General features: G+C 38.8%; 2 protein-coding genes across 4 annotated transcripts in view; both read left to right on the forward strand.

The window, feature by feature from the left end:
- Positions 1 to 21,493, forward strand: part of Unc5c (unc-5 netrin receptor C) — a 361,607-nt gene that overhangs the window by 180,004 nt on the left and 160,110 nt on the right. The gene's annotated exons all lie outside the window — the stretch shown is intronic.
- On the forward strand, positions 7,838 to 9,773 carry LOC118585360 (mRNA-capping enzyme-like). 2 transcript variants are annotated; one of them, XM_036189841.1, is made up of 2 exons: positions 7,858 to 9,488; positions 9,535 to 9,661. In XM_036189841.1, exons 1-2 carry the CDS (start codon positions 7,858 to 7,860, stop codon positions 9,659 to 9,661), a joined length of 1,758 nt encoding a protein of 585 aa, XP_036045734.1. The 2 variants fall into 2 exon arrangements, with proteins under 2 accessions (XP_036045733.1, XP_036045734.1); XM_036189840.1 differs by having other exon boundaries at positions 7,838 to 9,773.

The raw sequence follows: 21,493 nt of genomic DNA on the forward strand, positions 1-21,493 counted from the left end.
TAACCTGACAGACAATTCTATAACAGAGGCTTAAATAATGACACAAGTTTCCTTCCCAAAGTGTTTGCCTATTAAGAAAATGAATGGCCATTTTGCCCTGCATGTTCATTTGAATTACATAGTCTTTGTACAACCTGGTGGTTATTTTATTCATATAATCATTTGTGGGCTTTTCTTAAGGCCTTTGTCTTACTGTGATAAAATATAAAAATCTGTGCAGTAATTGCATGCAGTCACCCACAATGGGTGGTACAGTTTGCTACTTTTGCTGCTGCTAAAGAATGAAAGGCACAAATCAAGCTGCCACATGTAAGTGAGCAAAAGAAGGTTAACAGAGCAAAACAGCAATTAGCTGAACATGAACACAAATAACCCTTCCTTTATCACAGAGGCCCTGGGGTGCATCCTGGCTCTGCTTGAAATAGCCAGCAACAGGAAACTGGGCCTTAAGTCCCTAATGTGGCCAGGAACGCACAGCCTTTTCTTAGCCTTGGTTAAAACAAACAAACAAACAAAACAAAACAAAAATGGTTCTTGATGTAAGTAGCTGAAAACACACATCCAAGCAATGCAGCCCTCAGGATCAACTCTGTGATAAAAGCAAATATCTCTCCATACAGTCCTAACAGAAACAAAACATGACCGTGGACAAAAGTTTAAACTTCCTTAGAACTGCATTAAAAACAAACAAAAGAAATGAAAGTTGGGAATGTAATTATAAAAACCAATATTTCTATATCGCATAATATTCATTCAATATTAAAATATGTTCTGAGGCTTTGGAACAACGTGTGTAGCTTTTATCTTTTCTCACTTTCTACTATCTACCTTTGCAGGGCTTAGTGGCTAAGTGCGGATAGTGCCCAATTTTCTCCGCTCTTATTTCCTCCCCTCCCTTCTCTTTTATTTCATTTCTTTGCTTTTTAGAAACAGGGTCTCCTCTAGCCCAGGCTGGCCATAAACTTGCTATGTAGATGAAAATGAGTTTGAACTCTTTGTCCTCTCACTGGAGGCATGAACCACTGAGCCCAGTTTATATGGTGCTGGGGTTGGAATCCAGGGTCTCGTGGGAGCTAAACAAGAACTGAGTCACATCCGTAGGTGGCAATGTGAAGTTCTTCTGCCCTTTTTTGTCTAGTTCTTGGTGTTTTGTTTTGTTTTTTTCAACTTTTATTAAGATTTTAAATTAATTCATAATTCTTAGTAATATCACAATGGAACCTGAAATGTAGTAATATTATACCTCTAGGTTGTTAGCTGTATTTTAAATTAATGGATTTTTAAATGTCACTACAAAAATACCAGTTATTTTACTTAGATTCCCTGGCCACAAGGAAAGAAAACAGTTTTTAGCTTAATGAATTTGCTTCTAAATATCTCAGTGTTCAACTGAAATTTTCATTTAGGGTATATTATGATTTTATATAACCACATTAACTGTTATTTTAGACACCCAAATGTTTTTAAATAATGAAAGAGGTATTCAGACTGATGTTAGCCGGCTGTCAGCAAACCCAAGGCTCCTTCAGAAAATGTCTAGGTTCCTTTCATGGCCTGCAATTCTTCTGTTAAAGTACCTATTAATTCTACATGTCTGTCTGTCAACACAAGGATTTTTTCAGCCATTTCTAAGGAATATGATACACAAATATTTTCCAAAGGTATGATCTATATCCCATTTCTAACACAATTTGTAAGCATTTTCTTAGAAAAAAATTTCTAAGTATTCACTATCTCTAGGGAGTGCAGGTTGTTCCCTTGTTTAAAACAACAAATATTTACCAGAATAATCTAAATTAATCTATGTGAAAAGTATAAACACCAGAACAGAAAAGATAATATGATGCTAATATTAAGTGATAGTATTCAAAGGTCTGGAGAGCATCAGGGACACATTCTTGATTGTATGTCTGTTCCCTGGGAAATAGCATTAAGGTTTGAAAGAAGAAATGATTGTACTTTGTAAGATAACTGTAACACATTGATGTGCAGACTATCAAATACCCTCGTATTAATAAAGCATCATGTTACAAAGGACTTGAGAGGAAGTAGCAAGCTGCAGTTTCCGGATCTCACTTGTTTCGACAGTGTTGTGACCTAGGTTTGCCATTGTTTTCAGAACCTTGGTGTCCTTATATGTAAAATGTGGGTGCACAAGTCCTGATCTATCTGGTGGGACAGTAAAGATTCAGTGAGATAGATTTATGATGAGATTATCTAAACTTCAAGTGATGAGTCCTGTGCATAACCTTGTTATGAATCTGGCATCCTCACATGGGACACAGCTTACTTACTAAGTTGTTTGATTGGGCTTATTGAGATGACTTCTGAGGGTTTTAATCATGAAACACATTGCCTTTGAGATGATTTTGAACTGATGTTTGCACTTGTGTTTATGGAAGGTATTCTTGGGCATCACACAGCTTTGCCCACTAATCAGTTGCCAGATACTGAAGCCATGAGTTATATAAAAGAGAGTTGATTTGTTTTGTAGCTGATGAGGAGAAGGGGAGAGACTCTAGTCTCAAATCTGTCTTCCTTGGGACAGGATTTGAGACAGGTATGAAAGTCAAGTGATTAAAGATAGATAAAGAGAAAACATTTTAAGGTGATCAGTGATTTGCTCATAGGAAATAAAAAAAAAAAAAAAAGCCGTGGCTATCAGCAGAAGCATTTTCCGAAAATATAATTAGTATGAAATGAATATAGATTATTTGGTCACCTGACATGAAAAACTCATCCATTAGACACCTGTGAAGACACAAGGAAAAGACAATGGGGTCAATAGAAATGGCTTTGATGTCCCTAAAATAATAGCTTATGCAACTACTATCCAAGTATTACATATGAGAGAAGTGTTAAGAGCAAAGTCACAAATAATATATGTCTTAGCTGTTGACTTCCAGAATTAGTAAATTTTAAAGCAAACTAAAAGCTAGAAACTAAAGGACAGCACAGACGCTCAGAGTCAGAGATGGAATAATCCAAATGGTTGCCTGGTACAGATGAACCTAGGCCACCTGAGCTGGTGACTACCAAAGTTAGGTTCTGTCTTCTGATGGAGAATCAGAAAATGAGGTCGTTATTCTTTTGATGGTTTCAGTCTTGAGAATGACTCTTGTGTCCCTGGGAGATGCTGCTTAGTTGCAAGAGATATTTACAAGTGTAAGCCTGTTGTGTGATACTTTGATAGCACTCTGACAATAAAGTTTACTTTGGATCAGAGAAGCAATAGGGAAGCCACCAGTGATCTCTCCTTCTTCCATTCCTCAATCCAAAAGATTCGAGACCCTCTCTTTGGCCTGCCTTACTACCTCCTGTCTCCTATCTGTCCTCAGTCTAAGATCTCTATGGTTGATTTTGGCCAGCTAGTAACTAGCTCTGTCCTCTAACTCAAAGCAAACTTTATTGTCAGAATGAGATCAAAATATCATGCAACATAAGCCCTTCTTTTGGTCAAAGCTCAACAGATCACTGTGGCCCACTGAACAAACACTGGATTTGTGCACATGCTTATTAGCCAAGCTCTGTTACTGAGTGACATGCTCAGCCATGGTCTAGCTTTGGGTTACATGTTTCAATGGGCTATATTCCTAGGCTATTCTTTGATGTTTGTTCAAATAGGATATTTTTGGAATATGAGACAACATCAAGAATTAGAGGCACCTAGCTGAGTGTGGTGATGCATGCCTTTAATCTCAACATTGAGGAAGCAGTGATAGTTGGAACTTGGTGAGTTTGAGGCAGACCTGTGGGGTCCAGGACAGCCAGAGCTATGCAGAGAGACCCTGCCTCAAAAAAGAAAAAAAAAAAAAAACCCACAAAAATACATAAATAAATTAAAGGATATAGGGATTGATTATTTTGTTTTGTTGTTGTTGGGCATGCTGAGCAGTCAGAATTCATGCAGGGGTTTAGACTAAAGGATCTAGTGAGTCACCATTCAATAAATTTTGGATCAAACATAAATTGCAAGTTGATTAAGGCTTTCAGCCTCACATGTATCTTATGAATAGGTGATAACATTTACCTCTTTTTCATTTCCTAAATAATACTTGTTCCTTCTCTTTGGGAAGTAGTTCCAAGCCTCCAAAAGCCTAGAGAGTGAATTTTCAGTACCTTTGCCCCAGGATACTCTGAAAACAAAAATCTAATATCTCTTCTAATGGGGAAAAAACTCAATTCATTTTATTATATCTTATAATTTAGGTAGGAAAGATTGCTTCTCAGGAAATTCTTTAAAGTGAAGAAATCCTGGGGGAACACATCACTTGGTACAGGATAGCTAAACCCAGGATAACAAGGAAAATATTGCCTTGTGGATGAATGCCTTTGCTCAGCTCTTGAGAGACAATCAGTCATCCAGACAACCTTCATCTTGGTATTGTGCCTCACTTTATGTTGTTTTCTTTCAATAATTTTAAATACATCGATATTTAGGGCATTTCTAATTTTAATTTTACATATATGAGAAATTGATCTGTGTTTGAAAAGAGAGGTTCATTTATATTTAAGTACATATTTAAATTAAAGAATAGTTTTGAATAGATACTACTCATTAAAAATAACATTATGAAATTAAATCTTCAAGTGGCTTTCAAATATTCAATGAGATACTTTGTGTAAGAAAACTTGAAAATACATCAACTAAACTGTTTTGTTGGTGGTGATGGTGCCATACTTGGTTGATAAATAAGATTTGAAAATGCTTTAAAATACAGAAGTCTTAATGAGTCATGAAAGTCATTGAAGAGTTTGGTAGAACAGACAAATCATTAAGGCAGTGATGAGGAGGAACTGAAGAGAGGATTGTGTTAATGTAGTTCGTACTTCATGCCAATTACTGTTGTGAACATACACTATGCAAAGATTCAATGAATCCTCAAAATAAACACAGATGATGCCATATGGAACAATGAGAAGAAGCAGGAAGAGAAAGAAGTGGAGGAGGAAGGGGAGGGGAGGGAGAAGAAGATGAAATTAAGATTCATGTCCCAAATTGGAGTTAAGGGAAAGGAACATGTTTGAAATCCATCCGTTAGTCTTTGAGATTGGTCTGTGGGTCACTGAGATTCCCTAAGCTCCCTACAACCAGCTGCAGAATCACATTCTATTTTTAGTATGATGACAAAAGTAAATAAATAAATTTTAAATTGTGTTTATATGACTATGGGTTCTCTCTCAAAACATCCTTCCCCATAGCCTCACCCTTCTTCTCAGTATAATAGAAAATGCAATACCAATGTGTTGAGATGCAGTGAAGCGAATGACATCTCAAATGGTTTGGCTATTGGTACTTCCCACCAAAACAAGCAATGTCATACCAGAGTCAACTTGATAACCAAGAGCACTACAGAGTAACTAGGCAGCATGCAGGGAATACTCACAGATGTGATGGATAAAGAAATTGCTCATATCCTAGGCTGGACAGAGTGAGGCACTATGAGATTTCATCATGCTACTCAGAATGGAGTACAAATTAAAATTCTGACTCATTGACTTCTGAAATTGTCCACTAATATTTTCAGATTATAACTGACAAAAAAGAGAATATAGATATGAGGTGGATCATTGGCATCTTTAGGGAATCCTGAAAAGAAAATTTTGGGATTAATTGTCAAGTCCTGGGAGAGGTAGCTGTATCATTTGTTGTCTAGTCTCTGCATAATGGGAAAGTGCAGGGCTTGTCTCAAGCCCTTACTCAAGTTATCTGTGATATGGATCATCTCAGCTAGCCATCTCAAAACTGTCCTGAGCAGTTTGTAGCCCAAAGCCAATCTTTCTGTGGTGTTAACAGCTTAATGGCTTTACCACAGTCCATGTGGAATCATGTTTGTGGGGCTCCGTCTCGCTTTTGAAGATTTCAAAGTTGCTATTAGGTGTGGTCATGGTTACCTGCAGATTTTTTTTTTCCTCCTCTGTGGTTTGGAGCAATCACAGTCTGATAAATGTCTGTCTCTTGGAACCATGAATGTTCTTCCCTAGAAGAGAAAATCTTCACAGCAACTTCTCCCCACCATTTGTCTTGCCAAACTGACCTTTGCCAATGCTTTCTTGTAACTTGATGGTCCAGGCAATTCTTCTCTGAACAAGCAGCAGTAAACCCTTCATCCCAGGCAGCAGCATCACTGCAGTCACCAACATGATGAGAAGCCAGCAATTCAGAGCAGTAGCTGCTGCCTCCGTGGTCCCACCACTGTTTGTGGCTCAGCCCTGGCTGAAGCTTCTCCTTAGCAAGCCTCCTAGGGCAACCTCAAACTAGGGATCCTCCTGCCTTGGCTCCTTCAGTAAATTCAACCAGTGTGCTTCAGCATATTGGCTGAGGGTAGCTCGGGTCTGAGCTGGGGCCCACAAGGCCACAGGCAAGTGGCTTTTTCGTGAATATGTACCACAAACATTGGGCGCCAGATGTAGCACAAATCTTAAAAGGGTCTTATTAATAAAAACAAACCTGGGAGCCAGGTATTGGGGTGAATGGCTGGAAGATCAGAGAAGCAGAACAAGCCATAGCCACCTCACCTTGCCACTTCCTCAGCTGATCCTGTTTCCTCAGAATGGAAGCCTCTGAGTTCTTATTCAAATGATCTCAGCTGAACTGTGCTGCTCAAGTTCCTGGTTTCATGCCTTATATACCTTTCTGCTTTCTGCCATCACTTCCTGGAATTAAAAGCATGAGTCACCATGCCTGGCTGTTTCCAGTGTGGCTTTAAACTCACAGAGATTTGGATGGATTTTTGCCTCCCAAGTGATAGGATTAAAGGCGTGTGTCCCACCATTTTCTGGCCTCTATGTTTATCTAATGGCTATTGTGTTCTCTGACCCCAGATAAGTTTATTAGGGTGCACAATATTTTAGGGAACACAATATCATCACACACATATGCCTCTCCTCTTTCTTCCAAAATGTTTCCTGTGCCTTGGAAGGAGTGCTACCGCAGAAACAACTACATAATGAATAATTTTGCATTGTTTTGGAAGGGGCATTATATCAAAGAAGATATTCTCTCTCTCTCTCTCTCTCTCTCTCTCTCTCTCTCTCTCTCTCTCTCTCTCTCTTTCTCTCTCTCTCTCCCCTTCCCCCTCTCTGTCTTTCTTCAAGAGAAGATTAAATCATCTTTTATGTCATTCACGTAATCATTAACACATAGCTCTTAGCTTAATATGAGTACTTATTTACTTGTTGGCTAATGTACAATGAAAAATTGCTGTAGCAACAAACTGAAAGGATATTGTCGCTGTGAAAGACCTTTAAGTTGTACAAGCTCCACTTGCTAATTCATCTAATGTTCAAGAATCTCTCACCACCCAAAGACCTGTGTCATCCTGAGATACAACATTTTGTGTTTTCAGAAGTCTGATTTAGTAGTGCCTTGGCCAGGTATGGTGATATTTTATTTGTGCTGAAATGTGATTTTATTTGTACATTAATAAATAAAGTTGCCTGGGAGTCAGAGCTAATAACAAGCCACTTAGCAGAAGTCTGGCAGTGGTAGCACACACCCTTAATCCGATCACAAGGCAGGCAAAGTCTTTGTGTGTTCAAGGACACAGCCAGCATGGAGACACACGCCTTTAATTCCAGTACCAACCACAGAGATCTGGAGGTCTGTATAGACAGGCAGTGATGAGGAAGTCATGTGATTGGGTTTAGAACCAATGAAAAGGCAGAACAGAAAGTCAATAAAAAGACGGGTTACTCAGGAGAAGGTCTCTCTCTCAAGGGAAAGACGGCAGCAACTGGTAAGCTAAAGGCTAGTCACTTTGGGCTTTTAACTCTTTGTTTGGCTCTGTGATTTAATAAGACTGTTTAGAATTACATCTACATTTAGCGGTCGGCTAGGTGGTGTGCGGTGCAGACATGGCTTACAACAAGATCCCGCCTCGTTGGCTGAACTGTCCACGTCGTGGTCAGCCGGTGGCAGGAAGATTCTTACCTCTGAAGACAATGCTGGGGCCAAGATATGATAGTCAAGTTGCTGAAGAAAACCGATTCCATCCCAATATGTTCTCAAATTACCTAAAGAGTCTGAAGGTTAAAATGAGCTTATTAGTGGATCTGACAAATACTTCAAGGTTCTATGACAGAAATGACATAGAAAAAGAAGGAATAAAGTATATCAAACTTCAGTGTAAAGGACATGGTGAATGCCCCACGACTGAGAATACTGAGACATTCATTCGTCTGTGTGAGAGGTATAGTGAAAGAAGCCCACCTGAACTTATAGGTGTTCACTGTACCCATGGCTTCAACCGGACAGGTTTTCTTATATGTGCCTTTTTGGTGGAGAAGATGAATTGGAGTATTGAAGCAGCAGTTGCTACATTTGCCCAAGCCAGACCACCAGGAATCTATAAGGGTGATTATTTGAAGGAACTTTTTCGGCGCTATGGTAATATAGAAGAAGCACCACCACCACCTGTCTTGCCAGATTGGTGTTTTGAGGATGAGGAGGAGGAGGAGGATGAAGATGGAAAAAAGGACTCAGAACCAGGGTCAAGTGCTTCCTTTGGTAAAAAAAGAAAAGAACGGTTAAAACTGGGTGCTATTTTCTTGGAAGGTATAACTGTTAAAGGTGTAACTCAAGTAACAACTCAGCCAAAGTTAGGAGAAGTACAGCAGAAATGCCATCAGTTCTGTGGCTGGGAAGGGTCTGGGTTTCCCGGAGCACAGCCTGTTTCCATGGACAAGCAAAATATTAGACTTTTAGAACAGAAGCCATATAAAGTAAGCTGGAAAGCAGAAGGTACTCGTTACATGATGTTGATTGATGGCACAAATGAAGTTTTTATGATTGACAGAGATAATTCAGTGTTTCATGTTTCAAATATGGAATTCCCATTTCGTAAAGATCTTCGTATGCATTTATCAAATACCCTTTTGGATGGGGAACTGATCATTGACAAAGTAAATGGACAAGCTTTTCCAAGATATTTAATATACGACATAATTAAATTCAATGCACAACCAGTTGGAGATTGTGATTTTAATATTCGCCTGCAGTGTATTGAACATGAAATTGTAAGTCCACGACATGAAAAAATGAAGATTGGGCTCATTGACAAAACACAGGAACCATTTAGTGTGAGACCTAAACAATTTTTTGACATCAATATTTCAAGAAAGCTCCTGGAAGGAAATTTTGCCAAAAAAGTCAGCCATAAGATGGATGGACTTATTTTTCAGCCTATTGGAAAATACAAACCTGGTCGATGTGATGATATTTTGAAATGGAAACCTCCCAGTCTGAACTCTGTGGATTTCCGACTGAAGATAAGGAGAATGGAAGGAGAAGGGTTGGTTCCACAGAACGTTGGCCTTCTCCATGTTGGAGGCTATGAAAGACCCTTTGCACAAATCAAGCTGACAAAAGAACTAGAACAGTACAACAACAAAATCATAGAATGCAAATTTGAGAACAACAGCTGGGCCTTTATGAGACAGAGACTAGACAAAAGTTTCCCAAATGCCTACAACACAGCCATGGCTGTGTGCAACAGCATTGTGAACCCTGTCACCAAGGAGATGCTGTTTGAGTTCATTGACAGATGTGCAGCAGCTACCCAAGGACAGAAGCGTAAGTTTCCTCTGGACCCTGACACAGAGCTCATGCCACCCCCACCTCCCAAGAGATTGCACCGGCCAACCTAGTCCCTGCCTCTGACCTCATGCTCAAGAGGAAAGAAGCACTTGAAGAATGCTGTTGTGTCATTAACACAGCCAGAGAAATTGAAGAGACAAATGGGGCTTGGTACTGACACATGTGTTTTAAGGAAAGACATTATAAGATAGTTCTGTTAGTAATATAAGTTAGGACAGAAAGTGAATCAGGAACATTTTGGACTGACCAAAATAGAATAGATAATGGAATTATTTTCTCTGAATTTGTCAAATGCAAATGGACTAGACATTGTTTAGGTATTTATTGCTTGTATATATTGTACATAGTTATTGTACTTACTGTATATAGTTTTTCTTATATTAGTTATAACTTTTTTCCTTTTTTCTTTTTATTAGAATAAAAAGAGGAAATATGGTGATATTTTATTTGTTCTTAAATGTGATTTTATTTGTACGTTAATAAATAAAGTTGCCTGGGAGTCAGAGCTAATAACAAGCCACTTAGTAGAAGTCTGGCAGTGGTAGCACACACCCTTAATCCGATCACATGGCAGGCAAAGTCTCTGTGTGTTCAAGGACACAGCCAGCATGGAGACACACACCTTTAATCCCAGTACCAACCACAGAGATCTGGAGGTCTGTATAAACAGGCAGTGATGAGGAAGTCATGTGATTGGGTTTAGAACCAATGAAAAGGCAGAACAGAAAGTCAATAAAAAGAAAAGTTACATAGGAGAAGGTCTCTCTGTCAGGGGGAAAATGGCAGTGACTGGTAAACTAAAGGCTAGTCACTAGTGCTCTGACCTCTTGGGCTTTTAACATTTAGAATTACATCTACAGCCAGGGGCTCAATAACAAACACAGGCAAACAAGGGGAGGCAATTTGTGTCTGTTCTGTGTCATGGTAAACCTGTGGTGCCAGCTGTCTGCCAGAAATCTGCCCCCCAAATGCAAATACAGCAGACAATAATTGGTTCATTATACAATGAAACAGCCAAGAAGAACCATTATGGTGATTGAAAACACTTGCTAGGGCAAGTGTTTCCCTGGCCCAGTCCACCAGCTGGCAAAGGATACTTGGGCTAGGCTTTTCCTACATGCATAACTCCAAGGTTGATGTTTACACAAGCTAAAGTGTTAATGGTGCCCCCTAGAGTTGTCTTATATGATATCCCTATATTCTGCCTAGTCCACAATTTTCCTAATTATTTTTTCCTGTTCTGAATATCTATAGGGCTTATGGTATAAAAATGGAGAGGGCAAATGGTTGTTATTTGAATAGTTTTGTTTCCTGTAGGGTCTCCTTGCTCATCATCCCACATAATGATCCAATCATATTTGGTAAAGTCGAAAGATTTAGTTTTTATGTTGTTAGAAGTAGTAAGAACTTCTTTAAAATATTCCTGTTGACAGGTCACTTCAGTCATCCCATTTTAATAATTAGGGAGCTCTGTACATGTGCAGGAAGCATAGGTTAAGTAGCCTTAAGACAAAAGGAAAGCCAAACTTGTTTCATACAAGAGAAAAACTCAGCAATGAGACCACACTGCTTTCCACCCAAGTCAGATTTAGTGACCTGGATGGCAGCTTGGGCACACTCTTACCGCACCTCTCTGCTCTGCCTTTCTATTGCTACGCCTCATGAAAACCAGCTCTTTGTGTCCTACATTAAGGTGACCCTCACATTTCCTACTAACAGCTCATGCCCTCAGCATTCATCTTCCACTCCATTGGAATCCCAGATTTCATTGTAGTTCCACAGCCGTCAGTCATGTGCTCATCCTGAACTGGTAATTATGGTCAGAAGACAGGAATGCTGGGAGACTAAAGAGGGAGTGATAGGAAGCCCAGCCACATGGTCCAAGAGAGTGTGGGGCTGGTTATGATACAAACAGGGAGCAGATGATAGGAAAATAAAAGCAGTACACTTCCCCTCTCCCCCACTTAGCAGGTGATGAAACTGTGGGAGCTCTCAGAGATGTGTAATGACTATGTAACAATTACTGTAGGGTGCTATTTTCCCCTAACCTAGTCATTTCTCAGAAGGATCAGTCTTGTAGGTAATGAGTGATAAATAATTTGCTTCTTTGTTTTAGACATGTGTTATGGTTCTCGAGAATGTGGAAGAACCAGAAGTGAACAGATAAATTGCTACTGAGCATCATAACAATATGTTTAGAGTCTTTGACTCAGTGATGTTCAGTTGATTTTCCGATGCATGAAGAACAGGGAGCTTGGTTTTCTTGACAGGTCTTACAGACAAAGCTCTCCCTGAAGGACTGGCAGTGATTGCCAAGACAAGCAAAGGCCTCTTATTGCCTTGCTTCTTTGCACTTCCAACTTTTGAAAGGAGATTGTCTGCTTTGATTTGAATGTGGCTCGTTTTGGGAGGAGAGCCAGTGGCTCTCTGACCTGAGGGGCTTTGTGTGCTTCAGAGAGTCGTAGGCTTAGGATGTGCAGGCAGCCCATGCTGTGAGAGGAGACGCTTTCACAAGCACTGTGTGATTCTGTGCCCACATCTTCACAAACAGCATATCCTTGAGGAAAACATTCTTAACTTCCTTTTGTTTACTTTGTAATTTGGTTCTGTGGCAGTCCATCTTGAAGGTACAGGAAGGGTAATGATTTCACAAGAACTCGAGTTGAACCCAAGCGGAAGAAGAGGGAGTTAAGAGACATGCCCTGAAATCAACCTGCTCATTTAGAGTAAATTTGAAGAAAAATGGAGCATGAAAACAACAAATCTGTCTGACGTATCTAAAAGGAGTGGATGAAATCATCCCCACAGAAGGAAATGTGTAACCAAATACAGCAGTTTATCACCTCTTCATGAGGCCTTGAAATAGCTCTATGGATTTATATTGTTTCCAAAAGACATGTGAGCCATGCTGCACTACCCTGTCCTACTGTGAACCTTGAAATCAATCCATTGCTCTTTCAGACTTTGGGAAAATGATATGCTGCTAATGTCAATGAACTTGCTGCACTCACAAATGTGTTTTCACTCCTCAAGTTTACTGGAGTGGAAGACAGGAAGTATATGCTTTCCTAAAAAGACCTCTATTTTCTAGACACGAGTGCCTTTTTGATAAAATGCCTCCTTAACACGACAAGCTGTGCCATCTCCCTTCCCACAAATAGCCAATTTCTCTGTATTAGCAAATGCGATCAACTCCCATTTCCTTTTGGACACTCTACAAAGGCAAATGGACAGTGTCCAAACATGTCCTTTTCCCATATCACAAAAGACCAGAGCTAGATTCTCAGTGGCCCTGTCACACCACATATCATCCTCCTCCACCCGAGTTTCCTTTATTTTTTGCACATTACCTCAGTTTATTATCATTTATTTGATGGCAATTTTACCAGTGTTAATATCTAATTCTGTGGAACAACAAATTATTTATGGCTTGCTAGAAATAGTCTATACAATGTCTTATTGGCTTTTTTTTTATATTTTGGACATGAGCTTATTTAATATACACCTTACATTTTTTTATTTTAAAGTAAATTTGTTAATGTGTGCATGTGTGTATGTGTGTGTATGTGTGTGTATGTGTGTGTGTATGTGTGTGTATGTATGTGTATGTGTGTGTACATGTGTGTGTATGTGCGTATGTGTGTGTATGTGTGTGTGTATGTGTGTGTGTGTGTGTGTACAGGTACACTAGAATGCCAGAAAAGAGAGTTGCAGCCCCTAGAACAGGCATTACAGGCTATTGTAAGCCATACAACATGGGTGCTAGGAACTGAACGGTGGTTCTCTGTGGTGATATATTGTGTCCCCCAATATATTTGCACCCTAATAAACTTATCTGGTGTCAGAGGACAGAACAGCCACTAGATAGACATGGAGGCTAGAAATGGTGGCACACACACCTTTAATCCTATCACTTGGGAGGCAGAGATCCATCTGGATCTCTGTGAGTTCAAAGCCACATTGGAAACAGCAAGACATGGCACTTACACCTTTAATCCCAGGAAGTGATGGCAGAAAGCAGAAAGGTATATAAGGCATAAAAACCAGGAACTAGAAGCTTTGGGCAGGTTAAGCTTTTAGGCTTTTGAGCAACAGTTCAGCTGAGATTCATTCTGGATGAGGACTCAGAGGCTTCCAGTCTGAGGAATCAGGATCAGCTGAGGAATTGGCAAGATGAGGTAGCTGTGGCTTGTTCTGCTCCTCTGATCTTCCAGCGTTGACCTCAGTACCTGGCTCCAGGTTTGTTTTTATTAATAAGATCTGTTAGGATTCATGTTACAGTCCTCTAAATGAGATGCAATCACTCAGCTGTTGAACTTTCTCTCCCACCCACAAATCAACTGTGATAAGAAATTAAAAGCAGTGTATGCAAGCATCTACATGGAATTAGAAAATAGTGCAAATTAAAAATAAAAACAATAAAAACATATTACTGATATCTCTGAGGAGACCAGGATACATGGTTATGTGGAAGCTTGGGGCATAGTTCTCATTTTGGCCTACAATTAATAAATACATGTTTGTATCTTCATGAGCAACTTCCTAGAGTAAATGACACACCAAGTGGTTCTCTAAGCCTCGGTACTAAGTAAGAGTCAAAGTCATTTCTGGTATTTATTAGATAGGTATATTTGATGAAGTTAATTCATTTCTCTGCCAGTATTTTCATCTTTATAATGGAAATAATGATATTACCCATGGTGCTACTGTGGGAAATAAATGAGAGAATGAATCTAACATCCACAATGGGGTGCCTGGCCTTTTGTAAGTGCTTTATGGATATTTTTTTTTTGTAGTCTTGTTTTTATTGCTAAACATAGTAATACCAGAGAATTTGCTTCTTGAGTACATTTCCAGAACGTAGAAGGCAATGTCCTTTGTAACTCAGTCACGTTTACCAAGGAAGAAACATCTAGATTCCCTAACAATTCCTCTGTTACACATAGAAATTGTCTTGGAGGCATGCACAAATGTTTAATATCTAAGTATTCATTTATCTAAGATATTTTAAAAGTTGTTTTTCACAATATAGCTGAAAATGAAACATTCTTATAGTTAGGCATGATGGTACATGCTTGCTAACCCAGCACTTAGGAGGCTGAGGCAGGAGGATCATGAATTTGAAATCAGTCTGTGTTACAGAGTGAGCTCCAGGGTAGAATGAGCTATGTCTTTGAGACTCTGTCTCAAAAACAAAACACAAGAACACAACCCTTGCCTATTTTGAAAACAATATAGGTAGCAATTACTAGGCTGAGAAATAGTTCTCTGGACATCAAGTGATGGAGAAGCCCATTGCCTTAAGGATAACTACCTGTGACTAGCCCAAGGATCTCTATGCCTGATCATTAAATGTTTAAATAAATAAACCATTTTGAAGGATTACTTATAAGATATGGAAGTATGTCTAAAGTGGTTGACTACTTAAGTTTTTATTTTATTTCTAGAGAGGAAACAATGATCAAGACCATATTCTGGAGAATTAACTCCATATTTTCTTCATCTCCACTTTTTTTCTTTTCCTAAATAGATAATAACATTAATGTACTGCTAAATTCTGAGGTCTCATATGATTTCCAAAACAAATTTACTGATGATGTGCCCAACTGTATTAGGTAGATTTTTTTTTTTTTTTTAGTACGGAATTTAATTAAATCCCAAATAAAACTGTTACCAGACAACAACTCTTAAAATTGTAACTACCTCAGCTCATGCACTAAGGACAGGTCCGGGTCCCACTGCCTGGGTGCCTCCCAAACAGTTCAAGCTATTCAATTGTTTCACTTATCCAGAGGGCCTGATCCAGTTGGGGGCTCCACAGCTTTTGGTTCATAATTCATATGTTTCCATTAGTTTGGCTATTTGTCCCTGTGCTTTTCCAATCTTGGTCTCAACAATTCACACTCTTACAGTCCCTCCTCTTTCTGGACAATTGAACTCCTGGAGCTCCACCTGGGCTTATACGCCTGGAAGGAGGAGACTGGACCTGCCTGTACTGAATCTACCAGGTTGAGCTGAATCCCCGGGACTCGGAGTCTTGGCCCTGGAGGAGATGGGAATGGAAGGGAGGGGCTGGGGGGAAGGTGGGGATGGGGGTTGGGGGGACAGGGGAACCCATGTCTGATATGTAAAATTAAAACACAAATATAATAATAAAAATATTTTAACTACATCAAATGAGATCAGAGTTCTTAGAATGTTTTGTTTACCCATAAACTTCTGAAACTAATATTTCATGGCTGAAGATTTTGTCATGTTTCACATGCTAGTCCTTATGTGAAGCATCAAGGTAGATTTCGGTCTTGAAAGAGGTTTTTTTTTGTTTGTTTGTTTTGTTTTTTTGTTTTGTTTTTTTGTATCTTATAAAAATAGTTCAACTCTTTAAACTTCATGTAAAGTGACAAAAATTGCCCAGAGGGGAACACTGATTGAAAACTTTGAAGGAAACTATTTTCACCGAAGAGTTGTCCAGATTTAATTAGTTATGGAGGTTAAAGTGGGGAGTAAAGGCCAAGGATCCTGAAGGGACCATAAGAGCAAAGTGTCAAGGAGAAGCCAGACATCACATGGAGAAGGAAGTGTCACTGCTTGAAGCTTTAATAATTTGGTGTCCGGGTGTCAGGCATTCTGATTTCCAGTGGCAGGGGAGGTGACATTGAGAAACATTAACCCACCCAACAGTATGCTGGAGGTGATCCATACCCTTTCCATCTTCTTCAGTCTGTCAGGCATATTGTCCTTCATGTCAGTACATTTTATGTTTTGTTCAGTGTAAGAATGCCACTGGTTCTATCCACACAGATCTTAAACAAAGGCAGAGGTTCACATTCAATGTTCTTGCTCATCAGCAGAATTAACTCTTTCCTCAAATTAGAGCACCAGCTGCAGAAACACCACTTTCTAAAAATGTCAAAATATATAAATTTGTAGCATAACTACCTGGAGCTCAGGACAGCAGTGCTGTTGGTAACAGCTGTGATGCATGTTGGCTTTCATTGTGAAATGTGTAGAAATTGGAGTGTTGTAGAAACATCACAAAGCCCATAAATATGTAGCACTGTTTTGTCTTTAACATTGGGAATGTCAACTTATGTTAACATTGCAGAATTGTAGTTGGGACATACTAGGTTTATAATGTAAACAATTTTCTTATAAGTAATGATTCCAAAGAGTCAGAGAATATACTGTGTAAATCAGTAGCCAAAGCATGAAAAACATGTTCAACATGACCACATTTGTGTCTTTAAAAGCTATATGACTGTTGACAAAAGTGCATATATACAATGGCTGTTTTGTAGAATTCAATCTACGAAAATACCTTAGTGTAATTTTAATAATGAAAGAGTAGAAGCATTAAAAAATAATTACTAAGGAAGCCAAACATCAACACACATGTGTAACAACAATTAATGAATAAAAGATGATTTTGAAAAAAACAAGGGTTCAGTATATGGGAGGGTGTGGATGAAGGAAAGGGAAGGGGGAAATGATGTAATTATATTGTAATCTCAAAATGCAAAATAAATTTTAAAAAGTAAAACACCTTAAATAAACTACCAGGTGAATTATCTGCAAGAATTATGTGTACAGAGATAAACACCAACTGATTATCATGGTTTTTGTGTACCATGGTGACAGGAAATGAGGGACTATAGTACTTTAAACCAAGGAGCAACAGCCAGACTTCGTATGTCTGTAAGAGGCAAAGGATACTGTTTATGAGATGTTAAAATGTTCTGGAATAAATGATTGCAATAGAATCAGACACATAGAAAGGGTGAGGTCTATCCATCATATAAGCCACACATAGAGAAGCACTTGTTGATAGTTTTTATGTAGGAAATGAAAAATGGCAAGAGGCAAGATTTAACTATCAGTTTCTGATTTGAGACAACTCTGTAGTAGTCTACTTTTAAATTTTGATGTTTTCTTTGCTCATGAACTGCCATGTGGACTTAACGATGACAGTGGTTTTATGTGTAGTAAATCATTTGACTAAATTGAAAGAGTAACTTATTTAAGGAGGGAGGACTGAGAGAAGTAGAGGGAAGGGCAATTACAGGCTGGATGTAATATATGACAGTAGAGTTTTTAAAAAGCCCATAAGCAGAGTTTCAACACGTATGGGAAATCTCAGTTTTTCATTGTTGTATCTTTTAGATGTATGATAAACCATGTAGTCACATTCCAGTGTGTTAATTTTAATGGTGACCATTATATCACAGAAACTGAGCACTCTTAATTTCAGCATGTTCCCATCTTTTTCATATTTTCCAATATTATAAGGACAACTTATTTTTAATTGGTTCTATTTGTCTCTACTATTTGAGCTTAGCTTTCTAAACATAGTATCAACATAAACATACACACACAAACACATATATACACACAGAGTTTTGAGAATAATATGAAAATTCCTTAAAGCTAGGTTACAGGTATTTGAAGGTTCTGGTCTGTGGTGTTGTATAAACATGAAATTTTCTATAGCAGGCAAAGATAAATGCATTGTTTATAATGAGAAAGCTATAGATTACACCAAACTTTGACTTATGATATATTATCTATATAGATAGCAGGGTTTTTTTGTCGTTCTTGAAGTAAGTCACCAGTTATAGATAGTTCACTTCAATTGAGAAAATGTTTTAAAACCTTCTGGGAGATGGTAGCCCTGGGCTGAAGTAAAATCATTCGTTTCTCCAATTGCATCATAGGGCTTTCACAGCTTAACAGCAAGGGATGGTTATATTTGAGAAGACTTAAAAGGAATATATTAATGGAATTGAAACAGACATTGGAGTCAATTCTGAATGCTGATTCTAAGCCACAAAATGTGTGGAAGTAAGAAAATAATTAAAAATTGTATTTATAGGGTAAAGAACTCCCACATTCCCATTTGGAGGAGCGCTGGTAAATAAATTGGATATTAAATGAGTGTGGGACCATGTTCTGAAGAATACTCAGACATTCCAGCAGAAGCTGTTACAATTTCCCTTTCATCCTGGAAATTGTATACTTATTGTACGCATGGACTGCTGTTATGGTGTGGATCTGAAACGTCTCTGCTTCGGCTTAGTCTCAAATGTAGCGATGTTTAGTAGTGAGCTATGAGGGAGCCATCTTATCCATTGGGGATCTCCTGGCTTGATGGACAATAAGGAAATGTTAGAAGTTCAGGTGAGACATATGTTAAAGGGAATTGTACTAATAAGCCTGGGTTTAGACATGTTTATCCTGTCAGCATCCCCTTCCTCTCTTAGGCTGTTTACTTCCTGGTTGCCGTGAGATGAACAGAGTCATGTGAGTCCCGGGGTGATGGATTCAAATGACCATGGACCAGGTTATGTATGTAAAATCTCAAACCATAAGCTAAAATAAGCTTTTTTTTCCCTTTTAACTTGTTTCTTTCTAGTATTTTGCCACTGCATTGAAAAGCGGGCTAATGCAGGGAGAGATGGAATTGAGGAAGGTCAAAAAACAGGGCAGTTAAAATCAGTATCAAGGCTCTTATAATAATTCAAATAAAAATCAAGTGACTCTATTCTTTAATTTATTTATAACACCTTAATAAAATACCCTATTTAGACTGTGAAAATAGTTATAATAAGAAATGAGGAACTGACTTTAAAAGTAAGGTTAGTTTTAGGGAGAAGATAGTCTATGTAATGTCAATGCTGAGGACACAGTGTTGAGCAAAATGAAAAATATCTTAATTCATGGAGCTTGGAGATATGTGCAAAGGGGAAAATCAGCTTAGAAAACAAGTTCATTTGAGATAATAACAAAAATTAACAATAATAATAAATAACAGATGATAAGAAGAAATCAGAGAAAATCTCCTTTTTAGGAGTCATTTATTTGGATTTTGTGGTCTTGATGCTTTTCTTGCCTGGGAGACAAATTGAGCTGTAACCTGCAAGGCAAGGAGAATAAGAAATGCCCTTCAAGAAAGTGCAAGTGGATGAGTGTGGTGTGGTAAAGGTTCCAGTGCCAGGATGTCTGTCTCCACATGTTGGCGAGAGGACAGGAGGCTAAGACATGAGATATAGAGGGCAGAAGCAATCAAATCAGGAAAGTCCTTGTTGGCCTAGAAGAGTCTGATTTCATTCTCAGTCAATACAAAGGCATTGGGGAATTTTAAGGAGAGAGAATGAAGGGGAAAGTTATATATGTGACACGATCTGATAATTGAAGTCACTGGTGTGATGAGATGCCCGAGGGAGAGACCAGAGGTGAAACTTTGAGAAGTATCTGACCATATTTAAGAAGCAAAGGAGAGAGTGGAAGGTCAAAGACATAGGACAGGAAGCGATATAGTGCAAATACAGATTCCCCAAGGAAGAAGAGGTTTATAAATGGGAAGAGTGATGTAACACATTAGTGTATTACAAGCCCAATAAATGAAGACAATAAAGCCAGATGTGCTGTAAGACTTCCCACTCATACCATTTTAGACTTAACCTTTGATATTTCATAAAAAATTTCACTTAGTCTGAAGCAGGTACAGCCTCTGATAGATGGTATTAAAATTTGCATTAGGTTTTTTTTTTATATTGATAGTATATTTGTGCTTACAAACACTTGAATTATGGCTTTGGAGGCTAAGACAATAGCTCAGTCAGTAGCATGCCTACAGTTCAAACATGAAGAACTGAATTCAGATCCCCTGAACACACACACCACACACCACACACACACACACACACACACACACACACACAGAGAGAGAGAGAGAGAGAGAGAGAGAGAGAGAGAGACAGAGAGAGACAGAGAGAGAGACAGAGAGACAGAGAGACAGAGACAGAGAGAGAGAGAGACAGAGAGAGAGAGAGAGAGACAGAGACAGAGAGAGAGAGAGAGACAGAGAGAGAGAGAGAGAGAGAGAGAGCATGTACCTGTAACCCCAGAACTACAAGCAGCAGAGATAGGTAGATTCCTGAAGCTCAGTGGTTAGCTAACTCAGCCAAATCAATGAGCATCAGGTTCAATGAAAGATCCTGCCTCAAAAAATAAGAGTAGAAGGTGATCAAGGAAATATATGCAACATTCTCTGCCCTCCATACCCACATATGAATGTGCATCCACATGAACATAGACATATTAATAAGCACATACTTCATGTACTCAGTGTGTGTACATACACACACACACACACACACACACACACACACACACACACGTAGTGCATGCTCATGCGTGCACACAGAGAGATACCATTTGATACATGTATTTCTGCTATAATTTCACAATGATTTCTTCTCATGCCTGTGATTTTAGTTAATGAAATAATTCCAATACATTTCTGTGTTGTCCTGTGAAATTTCCTTAGGAATAACCACACATTGAAAGGAAATGGAAGCCTTGAGTTCTATGACTGGCACTCTAGACATGGGATGTTTGGAAGTGAATAAGCACCACCCTTTTGCATGGACTGGCCATCTGGTAGAGACTAGTGTATAGAGAGAAGGGGCAATGGAAATGGAGCCATAATGTGAACCTAGTCTGGGTGTCATGTTCAGAGGAAGGGATATTTCACCTGCTGTGAAGGGGATGAGCAGAAAGTTGAGAGAGATTTTCATGACTTGAGTTTTGTCTGCCTATATTTTTCAGTTGTTCAGTTAAAAACTGATGTAGAGCATTCTAGGGCCATCAGTTCTGCCTCTGAGGCCTTTCATTGATTGCTTGAGATCTAGGATAATTAATTTTTTCACTCCATGTTACCTATGAGGTTAATTACATCACAAACACCTTCACAGGAACACATACTCTAACATGTGATAGCTGGGAACCAGAGCCTGGCACACAACACAAAATCTGACCACATCACACAATTTTCCAGAAAGGACACAAGAATATGTGATGTGAATAAATTAAAATAATAAATATCCACATATTTGG

The sequence above is a fragment of the Onychomys torridus genome, chromosome 6, assembly GCF_903995425.1.
Source record: "Onychomys torridus chromosome 6, mOncTor1.1, whole genome shotgun sequence".
In the NCBI taxonomy this organism is placed as follows: Eukaryota; Metazoa; Chordata; class Mammalia; order Rodentia; family Cricetidae; genus Onychomys; species Onychomys torridus.

Coding starts and splice junctions, on each gene's coding strand:
- LOC118585360 (XM_036189840.1), top strand. CDS start 7,858: ATGGCTTACAACAAGATCCCGCCTCGTTGGCTGAACTGTCCACGTCGT.